This window comes from Sander vitreus, chromosome 16 (assembly GCF_031162955.1).
Source record: "Sander vitreus isolate 19-12246 chromosome 16, sanVit1, whole genome shotgun sequence".
In the NCBI taxonomy this organism is placed as follows: domain Eukaryota; kingdom Metazoa; phylum Chordata; class Actinopteri; order Perciformes; family Percidae; genus Sander; species Sander vitreus.
Window position 1 is genome coordinate 17911848 of NC_135870.1, and position 14720 is coordinate 17926567.

The 14720-nt window shown below is 38.7% G+C and overlaps 1 protein-coding gene across 2 annotated transcripts in view; it reads left to right on the forward strand.

Moving 5' to 3' along the window:
• The first annotated feature begins 737 nt into the window (after positions 1-737).
• Positions 738-14720, forward strand: part of sfswap (splicing factor SWAP) — a 59556-nt gene continuing 45573 nt past the window's right edge. Inside the window, exons 1-6 of one of the 2 annotated variants that reach the window (XM_078271114.1) lie at positions 738-1107; positions 2777-2940; positions 6966-7097; positions 9111-9187; positions 13628-13853; positions 14087-14187. In XM_078271114.1, the coding sequence (XP_078127240.1) occupies positions 908-1107; positions 2777-2940; positions 6966-7097; positions 9111-9187; positions 13628-13853; positions 14087-14187 (900 nt within the window). In that variant the 5' untranslated portion in view covers positions 738-907. The other variant, XM_078271115.1, reaches the window with a different exon arrangement.

The window sequence follows — 14720 nt, forward strand, 5'->3', positions numbered from 1 at the left end:
TTTTCTAGACCTACTCTATCTGTAAAGTGTCCCGAGATAACTTGTGTTGTGATTTGACACTGTAAATAAAATGTAATTGTTTTGATACTGACACTAGCTATCTCCAAAATGTTGCCTGTTCTGGGAGTTTGGAAGAATCATATAAAACAAAAATATCAAATAATAAGGCAATCATAATATGGTCAGCAGCTGTAGGCTTAGGTTTAAACAGGTTTAAACATGCAGAACAATATGTACACATACTAATACCTTCTATACTAAGTGTTTTTTTCACTGCTGGTTAGACATGGCCTACATGCCTGCTCTATTTATATAACATGTGTACACTCTGTCCTCAAGTTCCTTTTACTATATTATCTTTATCTGGGGTAATATGTTTAAACCTAAGCACTCTTGCCTTTGACCCATATTGCTCCTCGTGCTACTAATAAACAGATGTAATTTCTAAATGTAGCCTCACATTAATTTATAATGTGGGTTACTTGATAAGTTCAGTTTCACTGCAACAGCAGTGCAACGTTTAGATCTATTCACCACCAGCACATTCCACAGATGAGAAACCGACTACACTGGCAACAAAACGACTCTTATACATACTTGTTACTTTAAAATACGGCTCAGAAAAAATAACATATATTTATAAATGTAAATGTTGCACGTAAGGGTACGATGTATATAGTTTTAACAATGCAGACAAATTGTCGTAAGTGCGAACCGGATACACAGTTGCATTTACTTGCTTTCCAACATGGCGACTGACTTCGTAGAATTTTATTTTGGGGTATAACATCACGGAATATCGTAACATTTTGGCCATATGCAAACTACTTGGTTCTCAGAAAACCTTTAATGTACCGTCATTACTATCTGTCTTACAAGTTAATCTGTTTTTACGAGTAATTGGGAGATGTATCGTCGCGGAGCCGCAAAGAAGGACCACAACAACAAACCGGTGAAGAAGGATGTGAGTGACAGTGATAAATACGCCGATCTCTTGGTGTTCGGATATGCCTGCAAACTGTTTCCAGACGACGAAAGGGCTCTTTACCACGAACATGGAAAACATCTTATCCCATGGATGGGGGAAAAAAGCATCATGATTGATAGGTCGGTTGAACAAACGTAGACCGAAACATTATGCTAACCATCTATCCTGTCCGTTAGCCTGTTTCAATATTCAAGGGGACCACTTGGAGTTTGTCTTGCAGAAGCTTGGAAATACCTGCAACTGGCGACGAATGTTTTATTTCTTGTCTGCTAACTTGTTTTTGGATGCCTTGAACTGACAACAAATGGTATTTGAAGTTTCTAGAATAACATGTGAAGATGCAAATCCCTGCCAGTCGTTGCTAACATTAGCCATAACGCTGAGCTCACTCAGTTGCCAATTTATCAGTCACACCAGCTAAAACTACTGCAGTGTAATACAACATCGACACACATGTCGTAGACAAGGTTTAAGTAATACTACTGTAAAACAGTTTAATTAAAAAAGAAATATTGTAACCTTCATGCAGATAGGTTTTGTTGCAGAGTTGTTTTTATTTGACTGCATTAGTTTGTGCTGTGTACCTCCTATAATGGCAATGGCGTGCGTTTTACAGACCAAAACAACAGTATTACAGTGTTTAACTTTTAGGACTACAAAGATTATCTTTTATGTAGGCTTTGCATCTTGATATGTTTGGAGAATTTCGTCTGGAAACATTTACTTCCGACATGCTTTATAGAATAAAATGGCAATCTATATGAAGTATAACACAGAAGATACTACCTTCTTTCTGTCCTTTTCAAATTGAGTTTTGCAGAAAATGCCAATGTGTACACAAAGGAAATGACCTGGGTTTTTATTATGATGTGCTGGTATCCACAAGGCCAGAGCAAATTCTAACCAAGGCTAAAGTTACAGCAGTTAAGGTGATTCAAAATATCTCAATGCCAATTTGAAACAGTGGGGTTTGACTAACAGGTGCTTTCAGCACAACAATGTTGCTGCAGGCAATGAGGTCATGTTTTATTGCCACCTTGATGCAGCACATTTAAAAAAATATCACTCTAATCTTAAAATATTGCATTTATTCTTTTGAATCACCTTGACCTGCAGTGGCCCAACTTGTGTTTTATTTGTACAGCCTTTGAATGTGTGTCTTTATCACATAACCCAGTTTCTTCCCCAGTAAGGTAGGCTAAGGGGTCCTGCCAAACCCCGAATGCCAACTACAGCACCCCATTTCTTTGTCTTCATGAAGAAACTGCAACTGAGAAGTGGCGTAGAGGGACGAACCCTGGAAAATGTCGTCCATTTGGGTTCTTGCGGATAGGTATTTATGTGCTCGGGTTTGTGTGAATGTAACTCTCTTTGCAGATGTAGAAGTAATGATGAGTGTTACAGGGGGGGAATTGAACCCTGTAAGGTAAGAGACGAGTTGCTTTGTTTGTTTCCCTTTCGTTTTTTCCTTTGATGTAAGGTTGTTCGTTTGTAAGACTTGTCCAAGAAGAAAATAGCAACAGAAAGCTTGCTAGCTATCTAAAGAGCACTATCAACAATTAAGCCCAAGGACTTAATTAGTGCATTATTGTGTTGTCTGTATAATGAGAAATTATCACAACTTTAAGAATTTTACAAGTATTCTCCCCCATGACAGACTTTGAGAGATAGCGCTTTCTTGATGTAAAGTTTGGGTTTTAGGTCCCCCTCCCTTGGTAAGTAGGTCCATATTGTGTATAAAAGGCTTTGTCAACTTCCTTCTCTCTAATCCTTGTTACCATCCAACAGATACGATGGGCGTGGTCACTTACATGACCTTTCAGAGTATGACAGCGGGTCATGGAATACATCCTACCAGCTGTCAGAGGAGGAGGCCAGGATTGAGGCGCTGTGCGATGAGGAGAGGTACCTGGCTCTGCACACTGACCTGCTGGAAGAGGAGGCCAGACAAGGTGGGCAGGGTGCTAGTTCTGACACTTAGCACACATATGGCACATCTTAAAGCGTAACTCTCGCCAAAATGCAACCTAGGGTCTTTTTGTGAATGTACCCGAGTCAAACTTTCGTTTAAAAGCATATTTAGGACGGAATCGCCACTTTTAAGATTTACCTTATTTTCGTTTTTTCGGTCAAATGGCCTTTTGAATGGGAGTGCTAGGGGCACTTTTATGCTAGCCTAAAAAATTTCTAAAACACTAAGAAGGCTCGACACAACATGAAACTTTGCTCAAAGTATCACCAGGGGCTCTACACCTTAACGAAAGCATTGAGAACATTGTTTGTGTACCCAGAGTTTACTAAAAAAGGTTTTGAACAACTCACTGTAGGTCTTGTTGTTTCCGGCCGCTACCGCCTCGGCAGTCAAGATGAGTCGATATCCGAATGCGAATGAACGGACTCTATATGAGGCTCCTTTTTCAACTACGAGGTCAATATTGTTTTTCAATAATGTCAAAACAAGAAATAATCCGTGCATTTATATGGAACTAAGCTTTAGGAGCTTTCCATCTTTACTCTCCTCCCTGTTACGTTGCATTTGGAAATCGATTGTTTTTGACTGATAAAATGGCTGCGGCTGGAAACAACAACAGCTACAGTGAGTTGTTCAAAACCTTTCTTTTTAGTAAACTCTGGGTACACAAACAATGTTGTCATTGCTTTCGTTAAGGTGTAGAGCCCCTGGCGATACTTCGAGCAAAGTTTCATGTTGTGTCGAGCCTTCAGTGTTTTAAAAATAGCTATTTTGAGGCTAGCATAAAAGTGCCCCTAGCACTCCATTCAAAAGGCCATTTGACCGAAAAACGAAAATACGGTAAATCTTAAAAGTGGCAATTCCGTCCTAAATATGCTTTTAAACGAAAGTTTGACTCAGGTACATTCACAAAAAGACCCTAGGTTGCATTTTGGCGAGAGTTGCGCGTTAATGTGATCTGCCCTTAGTGGATCATGCCGGATGATATCGAAGTGAATATCTGCTTTTATTTCTTGTGTGAGTTATGGTTGTTCACACTTAATGAAGGCGGCTAGCTAAGAGACAATGTAGTATTCCTGTTGGAATGTTTGTGAGCCCATCAATCATCAGTCACTGATCTTTCATTGCATCATCTTATGGCGTGGTAATGACATTGCTGCAACATATCTCTGTGTTGTTTCAGTGGTATATGATGGTAAACATTGGCATATGTCGCTACCTTTTGTACTGGCATAATTATATGACACTTACAAATGGCTTGACGTTCCACTGGTAGATATTAATTCCCATCGGCAGCAGTCCTAACCTTTGTATTTTACTGGCAGATAATGGTCCTTGCAGGCAGCTCTCATTTTGGCTTAATAAGTTGGTCGTAGCCAAAGTTGCAATGCAAACCATAACTAATCACAAATACTACCACCATGGCACAGCAGCATGGCCTCTGTCAAACTGGAATGCTCTCAAATCTTGGACACTTTGTGGTGTTTATTTCTGCCTTTATTACTGATGTCTGGCTCTACTTTTAAAGTTAAAATGTTCACTCTCTTCTCAGTGTTTGAATTAGTGTCCCGAAAATATTGAATCTCTGTGTCCTCTTTTAACACTTTTCCCACAGACTAACACCTAACACCAGTATGACAAGCCTGTCTGTACATACATAAAATCGACAACTGTTATGATTGCTATATACTTTAATCTAGGCTTCTTAACAAAATCTTGATTGTTCCAGAATTTCCAACAGTGTTACATCCCCTTCTAAGTAGAGATGTTCCGATATCGGCTCCGATACTGCCTAAAACGCTGGTATCGGTATCGAGAAGTACTGGAGTTTATGCACCGATCCGATACCACGTAATAAAGCCCTGAAGAAAATCTACGTTAAAGTAGTTTTATTTATGTTCTTTTTCCATTATAACTGACTGTCAAACTGCATAATAAAAGAAAGTTCTGTAGCATTCATGTTTCACAAAGAGTTTAACCTGAGCCAGACTGATTAGAAATAATATCACATCCATACAGGGATAGTAGTATACATTTGTTCAAACATAATAAAATATATGACACACTAGTATCGAATCGGTACTCGTTATCGGCCGATACGCAAGTTCAGGTATCGGAATCGGTATCGGGAAGCAAAAAATGGTATCGGACCATCTCTACTTCTAAGGCACTTTCAGCTTTCTATCTGTTTAAAGAATACTGGCTTTGCCTTGAGTTTAACAGCTGCCATTTCTATGGAAATCACTTTCAACTCTTGGATACTTGCATCTTAGTCTTTTTACATTATAATGAAACACACTTCTGAAAGACAGACTTAATGACTTTAATTGAATTAATAAGCCACAGTTTTATGTGAAATATGGTGTCTTATGCCCAAACTGATGGGACAAAATGAGCCAGCTAATGATTTGTGTCACACACACACACACACACACACACACACACACACACACACACACACACACACACACACACACACACACACACAGAGTGCAGAATGTTCATCTCCCAGGCTTGTTTGCCCTTGAATTTGGAGGCCTGACCCCATTCACTTAGGCTATTACCCATCTGTCCACTGAAGGGACAGCAGGAAAGCATTAGAAATATTGATATTTTTACTGGCAATTTTGCCCTTGCTTTCTTTAATAAAGATATAGTTGGCCATGAATTTCAATAGAAAAGGGTTAGTGTCTGTGCCGAATAACGGTGTATATTTGTCTAGCAACCAGTATGTAATTCTCTTTCTTTTCTATTGATCAGTGTGCAGTGTGTGTGTTTTTGTCACAATAGGCCTATGTCACACTTCCTGCTTCCGGAACGCGGAGTAGGGAATCAGAACTTCCGGTCAACAGTCCCTTTCTCCATAAGGATTTAGATTATCAGCCATAATGTCTAAACCATCCGAGGTAGACTGACCACGAGCTACATTGGTTGTGAAACGAAAGTTTCTGCTCCTGTAGAAGCCAGAAGTCTGTATGAAATCAACCTTGTTTTAAGAAAAGCATGTTTTATGCGCTCTTATGGAGAAAACTACATTGCCCACAATCCTAAGCGTAACAGCAACGTCTCTGATTGATCCAACTCGCTGTTACCATAGAAACGTTTACCGTACCCACGAAACCGCGAACAGCTAGAGCGAGCTTCTACCATTGAAGTCTATGATAGTTTCTGTACACGGTCTTGTACCTTTTGCCTTTTTTGCCGTTTTCAAAATGTTTTTTACTTTGAGAGTGTTCATTTACAATCTGAACCACATCGTCGTAGGTGACTTCAGGCAGGTTGTGGAGAGACTTGGTCCAGCAGTATCTATCGGGCTCCGCCATTGTAAAAAGCTAACCGGAAGAGCCGTATCCCCACTCAGAGACGGTTTTCCGGTCGTCAATTGTTGCATGACATAGGCCTATAGCAGAATATCTTAGCTTACTATGGAAAGTACAAACATGTTTTTTCTACAGAGACCCTGTTTTGTCAAGTATCCAGGGTTCTCAAAGGCGTCAGTGTGTAATGTGATCCGACCTCGGTCTGACTCAACTACAAGGCGTACTCTGAAAGTTTAAGCTAAAAAACTCTTGTAACAGGTGCGATTTACATACTGGGATGCGGATGAGTGAAATCGTGAATCGAGGTCTGACCAGGACTAGGAACATAGTACCTCCTTGATATTTGGCTAGATGTGATTTTCTTCAGGACCTTTTTCCTACGTGGCATTTAGCAATGCTTGTTTTTTCTCTGTTTGAAAAGATACCGAGCCAAAGGGAAAATTCTACATGTTTACCAACTCCTCCACTGATTCAGGCCAAAGGAAACAAACTATATCTTTGAAAATGCCATAAGAATGTCAAACATTTGGTGCCAACCTAATTATTATAATGCATACATTATTGTAAGTTGTCCAGTGCCACATCGGAATAGAAAGTCATGGTCAGTTTCTGCACTCTGATTTATAATGATCATTAACATTGTAGTAAATGTTTCTCCATTGTGTATTTTACTTGTTTTCCACAGAGGAGGAGTACAAACGTCTGAGTGAGGCTCTGGCTGATGAAGGCACCTACAATGCAGTGGCCTTCAAATACAGTGCTGACTACTATGACCCGTCTCAGCCCACTGAGGAGGAGGAGGCTAACAGGGAAACTGGTGAGAACACATCACTCACAGACTTGCCAAAGCAGTCAGATAGTCAATTTTAGATACAAATACATACACACTTTATGTAGAAACAATGTGACAAAACCAGGAAAAGCAAAACGCATACTGCTTTTAAAGGTAGAGCTAACAAGGCAAAGGTCAGGACCTTTTGGAATGGTGCCTTATAAATTAAACAAAGTTTTAGTTATTCCAAGTAATCACATTACTGTATGCATGAAAATGTACTGCTTGGAAGCCAGGGATCTTTAATATACCCCTTCTGTCTTTGACATGCTTATGGTGGGATCTGTGCCATGTCTAAATGTTTAGCTGTGTGACTTTTAAATGCGGTCAGCTGTGAAGAACACCGCAGGTCTGTCTAATCCATTCCTTTTTTTCTTTTTCTTTACTATTCTAATCCATGCGTCCATCTGGAGATACAAACCCTCCAGGGGGCTGCTGAAGTTGAATTTTTGCCTGCAGAGCACATATTGTAACGTATTTATTATATTTAATTCTATAATACACAATGACGCCACACAAGTTTATTATAACTATTTGGAACAACCCCCTTATGAGGCCCTGCAGCCAGTGGCCTGACAGTTAAGCAGACTACTAGATGCCTCTTTCTAGGGCGATTGTAGAGCTTCAGTGTATGAATACATCTGCCAAAACTCTAGATGACTGTCCTTTGGGAATAAGTGAAGGCTAATGTCACACTGGTCATTAACATTTTGTGCTGGTTTCAGTTGAATCCCCTCTGTAGTTTTTCTTTGTTGTCATGTTTTTTGCTTTGCTTCAAAAAAACAGTACAGTACAAAGTCATGAAAAAGTCACCCACCACATGGCAAATTTGTAGCCTCAAAGGGAGTGTTTGGGCTGACAGATAACATAATAGACACATAATCACAATATCAAATAATTTTGTGATGTTCAGGTCCTCTGCAAATGAAGTGGGGTTGGTTATTGCTGTTAAGCCGGATTTTGATTCCTGTCCTGTGAGTGTTCTAATTTTTTGAAAGGCTTCTTTGGTGTTCATGGAGCTGAATTCCTGATCCCGTTTCTATTAGCTGAATTTATTTAAATTTACCCACCTTCACGGAAATACCTGAATTCATATTTCTACCTATTTCAGACTACTGGTTGTCCTATTCAGCTCTGTTGCCTTCTTTCTGTATGGCGCTGCTGAGTCAATGTGTGGCCATACTGTAGCTTTGAATAGAGAAACAGTTTGTGACTTGGTCACAGGGTTAACAGGAATGATGCTGGACTACCTTTAGAAAGTGAGAGTACACCCATGTTGATTTGATGTTTTGTAATTTGCGATAAAAATGTAGTTTTACATAATATGCCACTTTAGAATTAGCAGCCAAGGACAAGCTAGTCAACCATGACAATAATCCTGTTATATAATTGAAGTGATGATTAAGAGTACGTCTTCTTTTAAAATTGGGGCACTGTTTGGAAGGCCATTATATTATCACTAAATTGGAGTTGAGACATAAGATGGATTGAACACATGGACGTTGCATGGCTTTCAGGCTTTGCCAAAAACTGATTTCAAAAATACCTATGGCACACCTTTCACGACAAGTGACATCAATAGAAACGGCTGGAAGGCTGGCCTTTTTCCCCATAGAGGCTATGTCTTAAATTAAGGGGCCTGTCTCTTTCATTACTGTGCAAACTCTACACAGTACAACACTAAAAATGTTAATCTAGTTTCCACGTGACCTGTGCAGATGAAGGTGAAGGATAGAGACTAAAGATTGTAGTATATTATTGTACAATGGATAGAATGGTTGAGGGCATGTGGTCCACCCACTTTTAAAACATTTTAAGACACTCAAAAAGGAATATCACGTTACTGCTCAACTGGGTATATACCCAGCAGGGAGTATTTACTTATTATTATTATTATTATTATTATTATTATTATTATTTTTTATTTTTTTTTTTTAACAGATGACTGACAAGAGTTAATCTTATTATTTTTGTTCTAAAATCTCTCCACATGCATAGAAGAGGCAGAGCCTGAGGAGAGTGAAGAACCGTTTGTTGCTCCTCCAGGACTCGCTATCCCTCCTGATGTGGAACTGGTGAGCATTACATATCCTCTGGCTTACTAATGTTGATGCCTTTTTGTATGCATACGTACAGCGAGTTGACACAATAACAGAAACAGTTGGAACCATTCTCTTATTGGCAATTTGTGACCACTCCCAAATTAACTATAAGGATCGTTTTAGATTAGCCTAACCCTAACCCACGCACACAGTGAATGTCGGTTCTGTTCGACTTGCTCTGATGTTGTGCAAACGTGGAGCCAGATGCTGCAATGGCTCTCCACTGACTGCAAAATATCATGGCATGATGGGAAATGCCTGGCTTTCCCCTGATCTAGGAGCTGATGAACAACACGGCATTTTAATAAGTCTTAATTTTCCATGCAATTTATTTAAGAGATTTTCATTTTCTTTGACTGTGTTTGCACTATGAAGGTTTCTTCTGTTAACAGAATACATTTTTGTGGTTGATTACAACATTGTATCACTTTATCTCTCAGTAGCTAATTAGAGATGGATCTCATAGATCGAATGCAGTTTATATTTGAGTCTACAATATAAACATTACTTGGCCTACTCACACACTTTTGGTGACAATTGCAATGTGAAAATTCTTAAATATAACACCTATGCAGATGTGAAGCCCTGACAGTCTAAATATCTGGCAGATGCATTTCTGCTTTTCCTCTTTCCTTGTATTTTGACTGTGAATATTTTTAATTGCTGAAGTCTGGACTGCCTATTTACAAACAGCGACAAACTGATATGATGGCATGCCTTACATCAGAATTCTATCAAAATGTATATGTAAAATAATTGGGTAATATGGAGGTAAAGCCATGAACGCTGTTGTGATGATCACAGATAGCCTATATATGGTTTTAATAGGCTACCCTGTCATACAAAAGAACATAATTAAAACAGTTAACACAATTCAAGTGTAAATTCTTAAGATTTCAGTCCTGGTTGATTTGGCGACACCGTATTTACTGGTGGTAACCGGTGGTGACAGCAAATGTGGTTTAATGCTACAGGTCCCAGAATACTGGGGGCAGCAAAACAAATGTTTTTGTTTTAATACAGATTCAGGCAATAATTGGCCTTTTTCCATCATTCTGTGAGCAACCGTGATCTGATTTTTATGCTGCACCCGGCATGAGTCTGCAGACAGTGAAAGTAGTTGGTTACCTCGCTTAGAAGTTGGAGGTGTGCAGTTCTTCTAACAGCTCACTGTAGCTGCTATTTCTTTTTCCAATAGCCTACTCCCTGCAATATTTCAAACTGATCCACTGTCAAAAAATATTCCGATTTTTGATGAACGATGGCAGTCAGTGTCAAGCTCTTTGACAAACCCATTGCATTTCCTGTGAATACTTCATGCAAAAATCCACCCGTGTTTCGCCAGTTAAATGTTTTTAATGTGTAGTTGCAGCAGTAGGAAAAGTTTGCATTAGCAGTAACAGCATTTTTTCCAGGAATTTTGTCACAAACATTATACTGTTAATACTGTAATACTAGTCTTAACTAATTCGACGATGGATAGTGACTTAACTAGGGTTGGGTACCGTTTGATTTTTTACGATTCCGATGCCGAACCGATTCCTAAACCGATTCTTGAAAAACTGAAAAATGACATCAAAGAGAGGCTCTTTTTATGGAGTTTTTTTTTTTTTCTTTATTGAAAATTATTTAAATTTAACAATATATTAACGTTTTAAAGTACTTAAATATATAATAAGTAAACCTAACACATAACTACAATAATTTAACAAATAACAGTTACACTATTAACAAGTAACAACTAAATAAATGTTGAGTTGGTATGCCAACCAGCTTCAAACTTTAGCAGTTCTTTTGCAGAAAAATGACCATATTTGCCTTGTCTGGCAAGAAACACACATCTCCTGACTAATGGCATGTCCTGCACAGGAGAAAACTCTCTCAGATGGTGTCCAAGAGGCCTGGACACACAGGTATGAGTTTGAAAGGGCAGACAATTTGGGTGTAATATGTTTACTAGCGATCACGTGCAGTGACTGGTTAATATGCCTTTACGACCGTTTTGGTGAGCCCAGAGGGAAAATATGGCATTTTAAAAGTAGCCTACATTTACGATAGCTAGCGGACACTCGCTTAACACCGCGAGAGGGCACGTGTGCCACTCAGCAGAAAAGGGAGAAAGAAAAAAGAGTCTGCCGCTGTCCGGAGCGACGGAGGGAAAATATTTAAGTCGGAACCGAAATTTGCGTTCTAATCCGGTCCGAATACTACCGTTTGCGTGGGAACCTGATCCATAGTGGAACCGGGTTTCGGTACCCAACCCTAGACTTAACAGACATTTATTAAAATAAAAATCTTAGAGATTGCCACTTTAAGACAACAAGTATTGGAGACTGAGTACAAGCTGAATAGATTGGTCATTGGACATTTTGTTGGATGTCTAACAGGATGTAAATATTTCTGTGACTTCTCTCTAAAACAGTGAAATGGTTAACTGAATGAGTTCCACCTGAACTTGTTTGAGGTGGTAAGCCACCCAGATGCTGACACATCCCGTCATTAGATGACAGTCTAATCAATAGCAATTCAAGCGTTTGCTATGTGAAATGGCACCTCTTCTTCTTTCCCCCTAAAATGAAAGGTTTGAAAGTGTATTAATTGTTATGATGTGACCACACCTCTGCTTCAAAATGGCACATGTTCGTTGTATGTAGAAATGTACTTCTATAAATATAGACAATGCTTCACATTGACATAATATCCAATGATAACAGCAGACAAGAAATAACAGACTAAATGTTTTAAAATGTCTTGCTGTTGCTTTGTTTCGTCTGGTGTTTTTTTTGTCAGACAACCTTCCCTCAGGATCAGGCTAGTCCGAAATCAAATCCCTCTTATCCTTCAGCTCATGCATAAGAGCTGCCACTCTTATGCATGACAAGAAAGACAAGCTTGGCATGAACTGTCTGCATAATCAGTATACAGCATGCTGGTATAAAACAGCCAAAATACCCTTGTTAATATATACAGAACACAGCAAACCGTAGCTGCTGTACATGATATGCATACTGTATAATATTTATGTCTACTCCCTAGATTGTGAAGTAATATCCTTCTCTCTGAATACATTTCAGTGTTGTGCATCTGTCATTATTATGTAAGACTATTCTTATTAGATTTGTTATATCATTTTGATATTTGATAGTTATAGCATACATACACACATACACACATATATATATATATATATATATATATATATATATATATATATATATATATATATATATATATATATATATATATATATATATATATATATAATGTGTGTGTGTGTATATGTGACAAAAGGGGAACGATATGCAAGAAAGGTCTCAGATCAGATTGGAAAGGAGGCCACAATTAATTGGCATGCACCGTAGTTGAAGGGGCAAGATGACTCTTCTTTCTGTGCGTACATGAGATAACAAATGGCTGTAAACTGTACGTTATACTTTCAGGTTGCTGGCATGCTTTATGACCACTACACGTTAGTTATGTTTTGCTTTGGGTCTTTGGCTTGGCAACACCGTTGCTCAGTTATAGTTGCGTCAGAGGATGCTTACCTTGTGTATATCATGTCAACATAAAACAAGTATTACACACCCTCTTTTTACCTAATGGCTAAGTCCGTAAATCGGAGTGCAAAAGGCCCTTGTATGTCAGGTTGTCCTTGGTAGCTTAGAACACAATAATGGTCTCTTAGTGTTGGACACTGGCATCTTTTTGGCCGGTGTCCTGAAAGGTAGTATTTATTATGACTTTCATCTTGATGAGATGTGTGTGTTCTTTTGGAGATTGCTGCACTTCTCTGCACTCTGTAGGTAATGACACTGATTAATCATTAAAAGCACACAAGGGGGACAATAATGAATGAATAATGGAACATTTCTTGTTTCACTGGTTTCCACCCCATGTGTATTTTAAGAAGTAATGTCATCACAATGAACATTAGAGTGCCTTGCATGAAAATGCAAGGCTAAAGGGCTTGTGTCCTTGGTTTGAAGAAGCCATTTATTAAACTGTGCTTTGCATCCTAATGTTATGTGCAGCTGTCAGGTTCACTCATTCTCATCCATCTAAAGGGTTGGTAAATTTCTGGAAAAAGCTTGGAATTATGGGAATTATCCACCAATTTCAATATAAAAATCGTACCTTTTTAATAGTGAACTTAATTTGGGGGGGAAATTCGCATAAAAAAGCAAAACTTGATTGTCTGGAATGTTTTTATTTAAAGTATGGTTGTAGCTTGATTGAGCATGTTCATTGGAGAGTTTCCATTCATTCTTTTATTGTAACATTTCATTTATAAATTGGTTGTCCTTATTTTTCACTATTTTGACTTCAAAAGTGCTTCTACAATACATATTTCTTGTTTTTGGTAATTACAAACTTTTTGTTCTCTTAAATTTTTTTTACTTTTTGTTTTTTTAGCCGGCAACCATCAAGACCCATAACATCATCGAGAGGACAGCCAACTTTGTATCTCAGCAGGGGGCACAGTTTGAGATAGTCCTGAAAGCTAAGCAGTCCGGTAACTCCCAGTTTGATTTTCTCCGTTTTGACCATTACTTGAACCCTTACTACAAACACATCCTGCGGGCCATGAAGGAAGGTCGATACAACCTTGTTTCCGCCAAGAAGCAAGAGCAGCCGCAAGGTGAGTTCAAGAAAGCAGTCACTGAATCCATAGGTGTCATTTCCTCACACAGACATTACATTTGCAGTATCAAGGAGTGTCATGTGCTGTAATTAATGCAGAAATATCACATCTGTAATACCTGAACAATTGAACAGAAGAGTGCAGTAAGAAACATTAACACCTTAGTGCATTAAATATAATGTTAAACATGTTTGTTAATTACTTTTTTTGTGTGTGCCTTCTTGCTTTAGAATCCCATTCTGATGATTCAGATGAGGATGGAGATGGCAGTTACCTCCATCCCAGCCTGTTTGCCCCGAAAAAGTGCTCTCGCCTGGAGGAGCTGGTGAAGGTATGTAAATAGAATGTAGGTCACCTGCTACCCTGTCCTGTGAAAACCATGTATCTCCAAAACACAGATTTTAATAAGTCAAGAAAAACAGCCTGGTTTTCACTGAATGGTTACCATTGGCTGCTCATCTAAAGGAGTCAAATGGAAGATGTATTATAGGGTTGTGAATGTATGCTGCAATTTTAACTGCTGGGCGACCGCTGCGTGCCTTGTGAATTACATTTACATGCCGTTAGTGCTTTCCCAAGTCTGTTACTGCATTCTCTAATAACTCTATTCTGTTGGCCTGTATTGATGCTGTTACAGTTCTTTGTTGGTACTTTCATGTGTCTTGTCAGGACAGCCATTAGTCTTTGACAGAGCAGCAAGAATGGAAGCACGTCTTTTAAAAGAAACATTGTGAGCTCCTTTTAATAGCAAGCTGTCTGATAGTTGCCTCCCATCAGGAGAGCTTTTCTTTTTAAATCAGACACTTAAATTTTCTACTAAGGATTCATAGTTCATATTTTATGGGGTTAACTATTACATTCTGT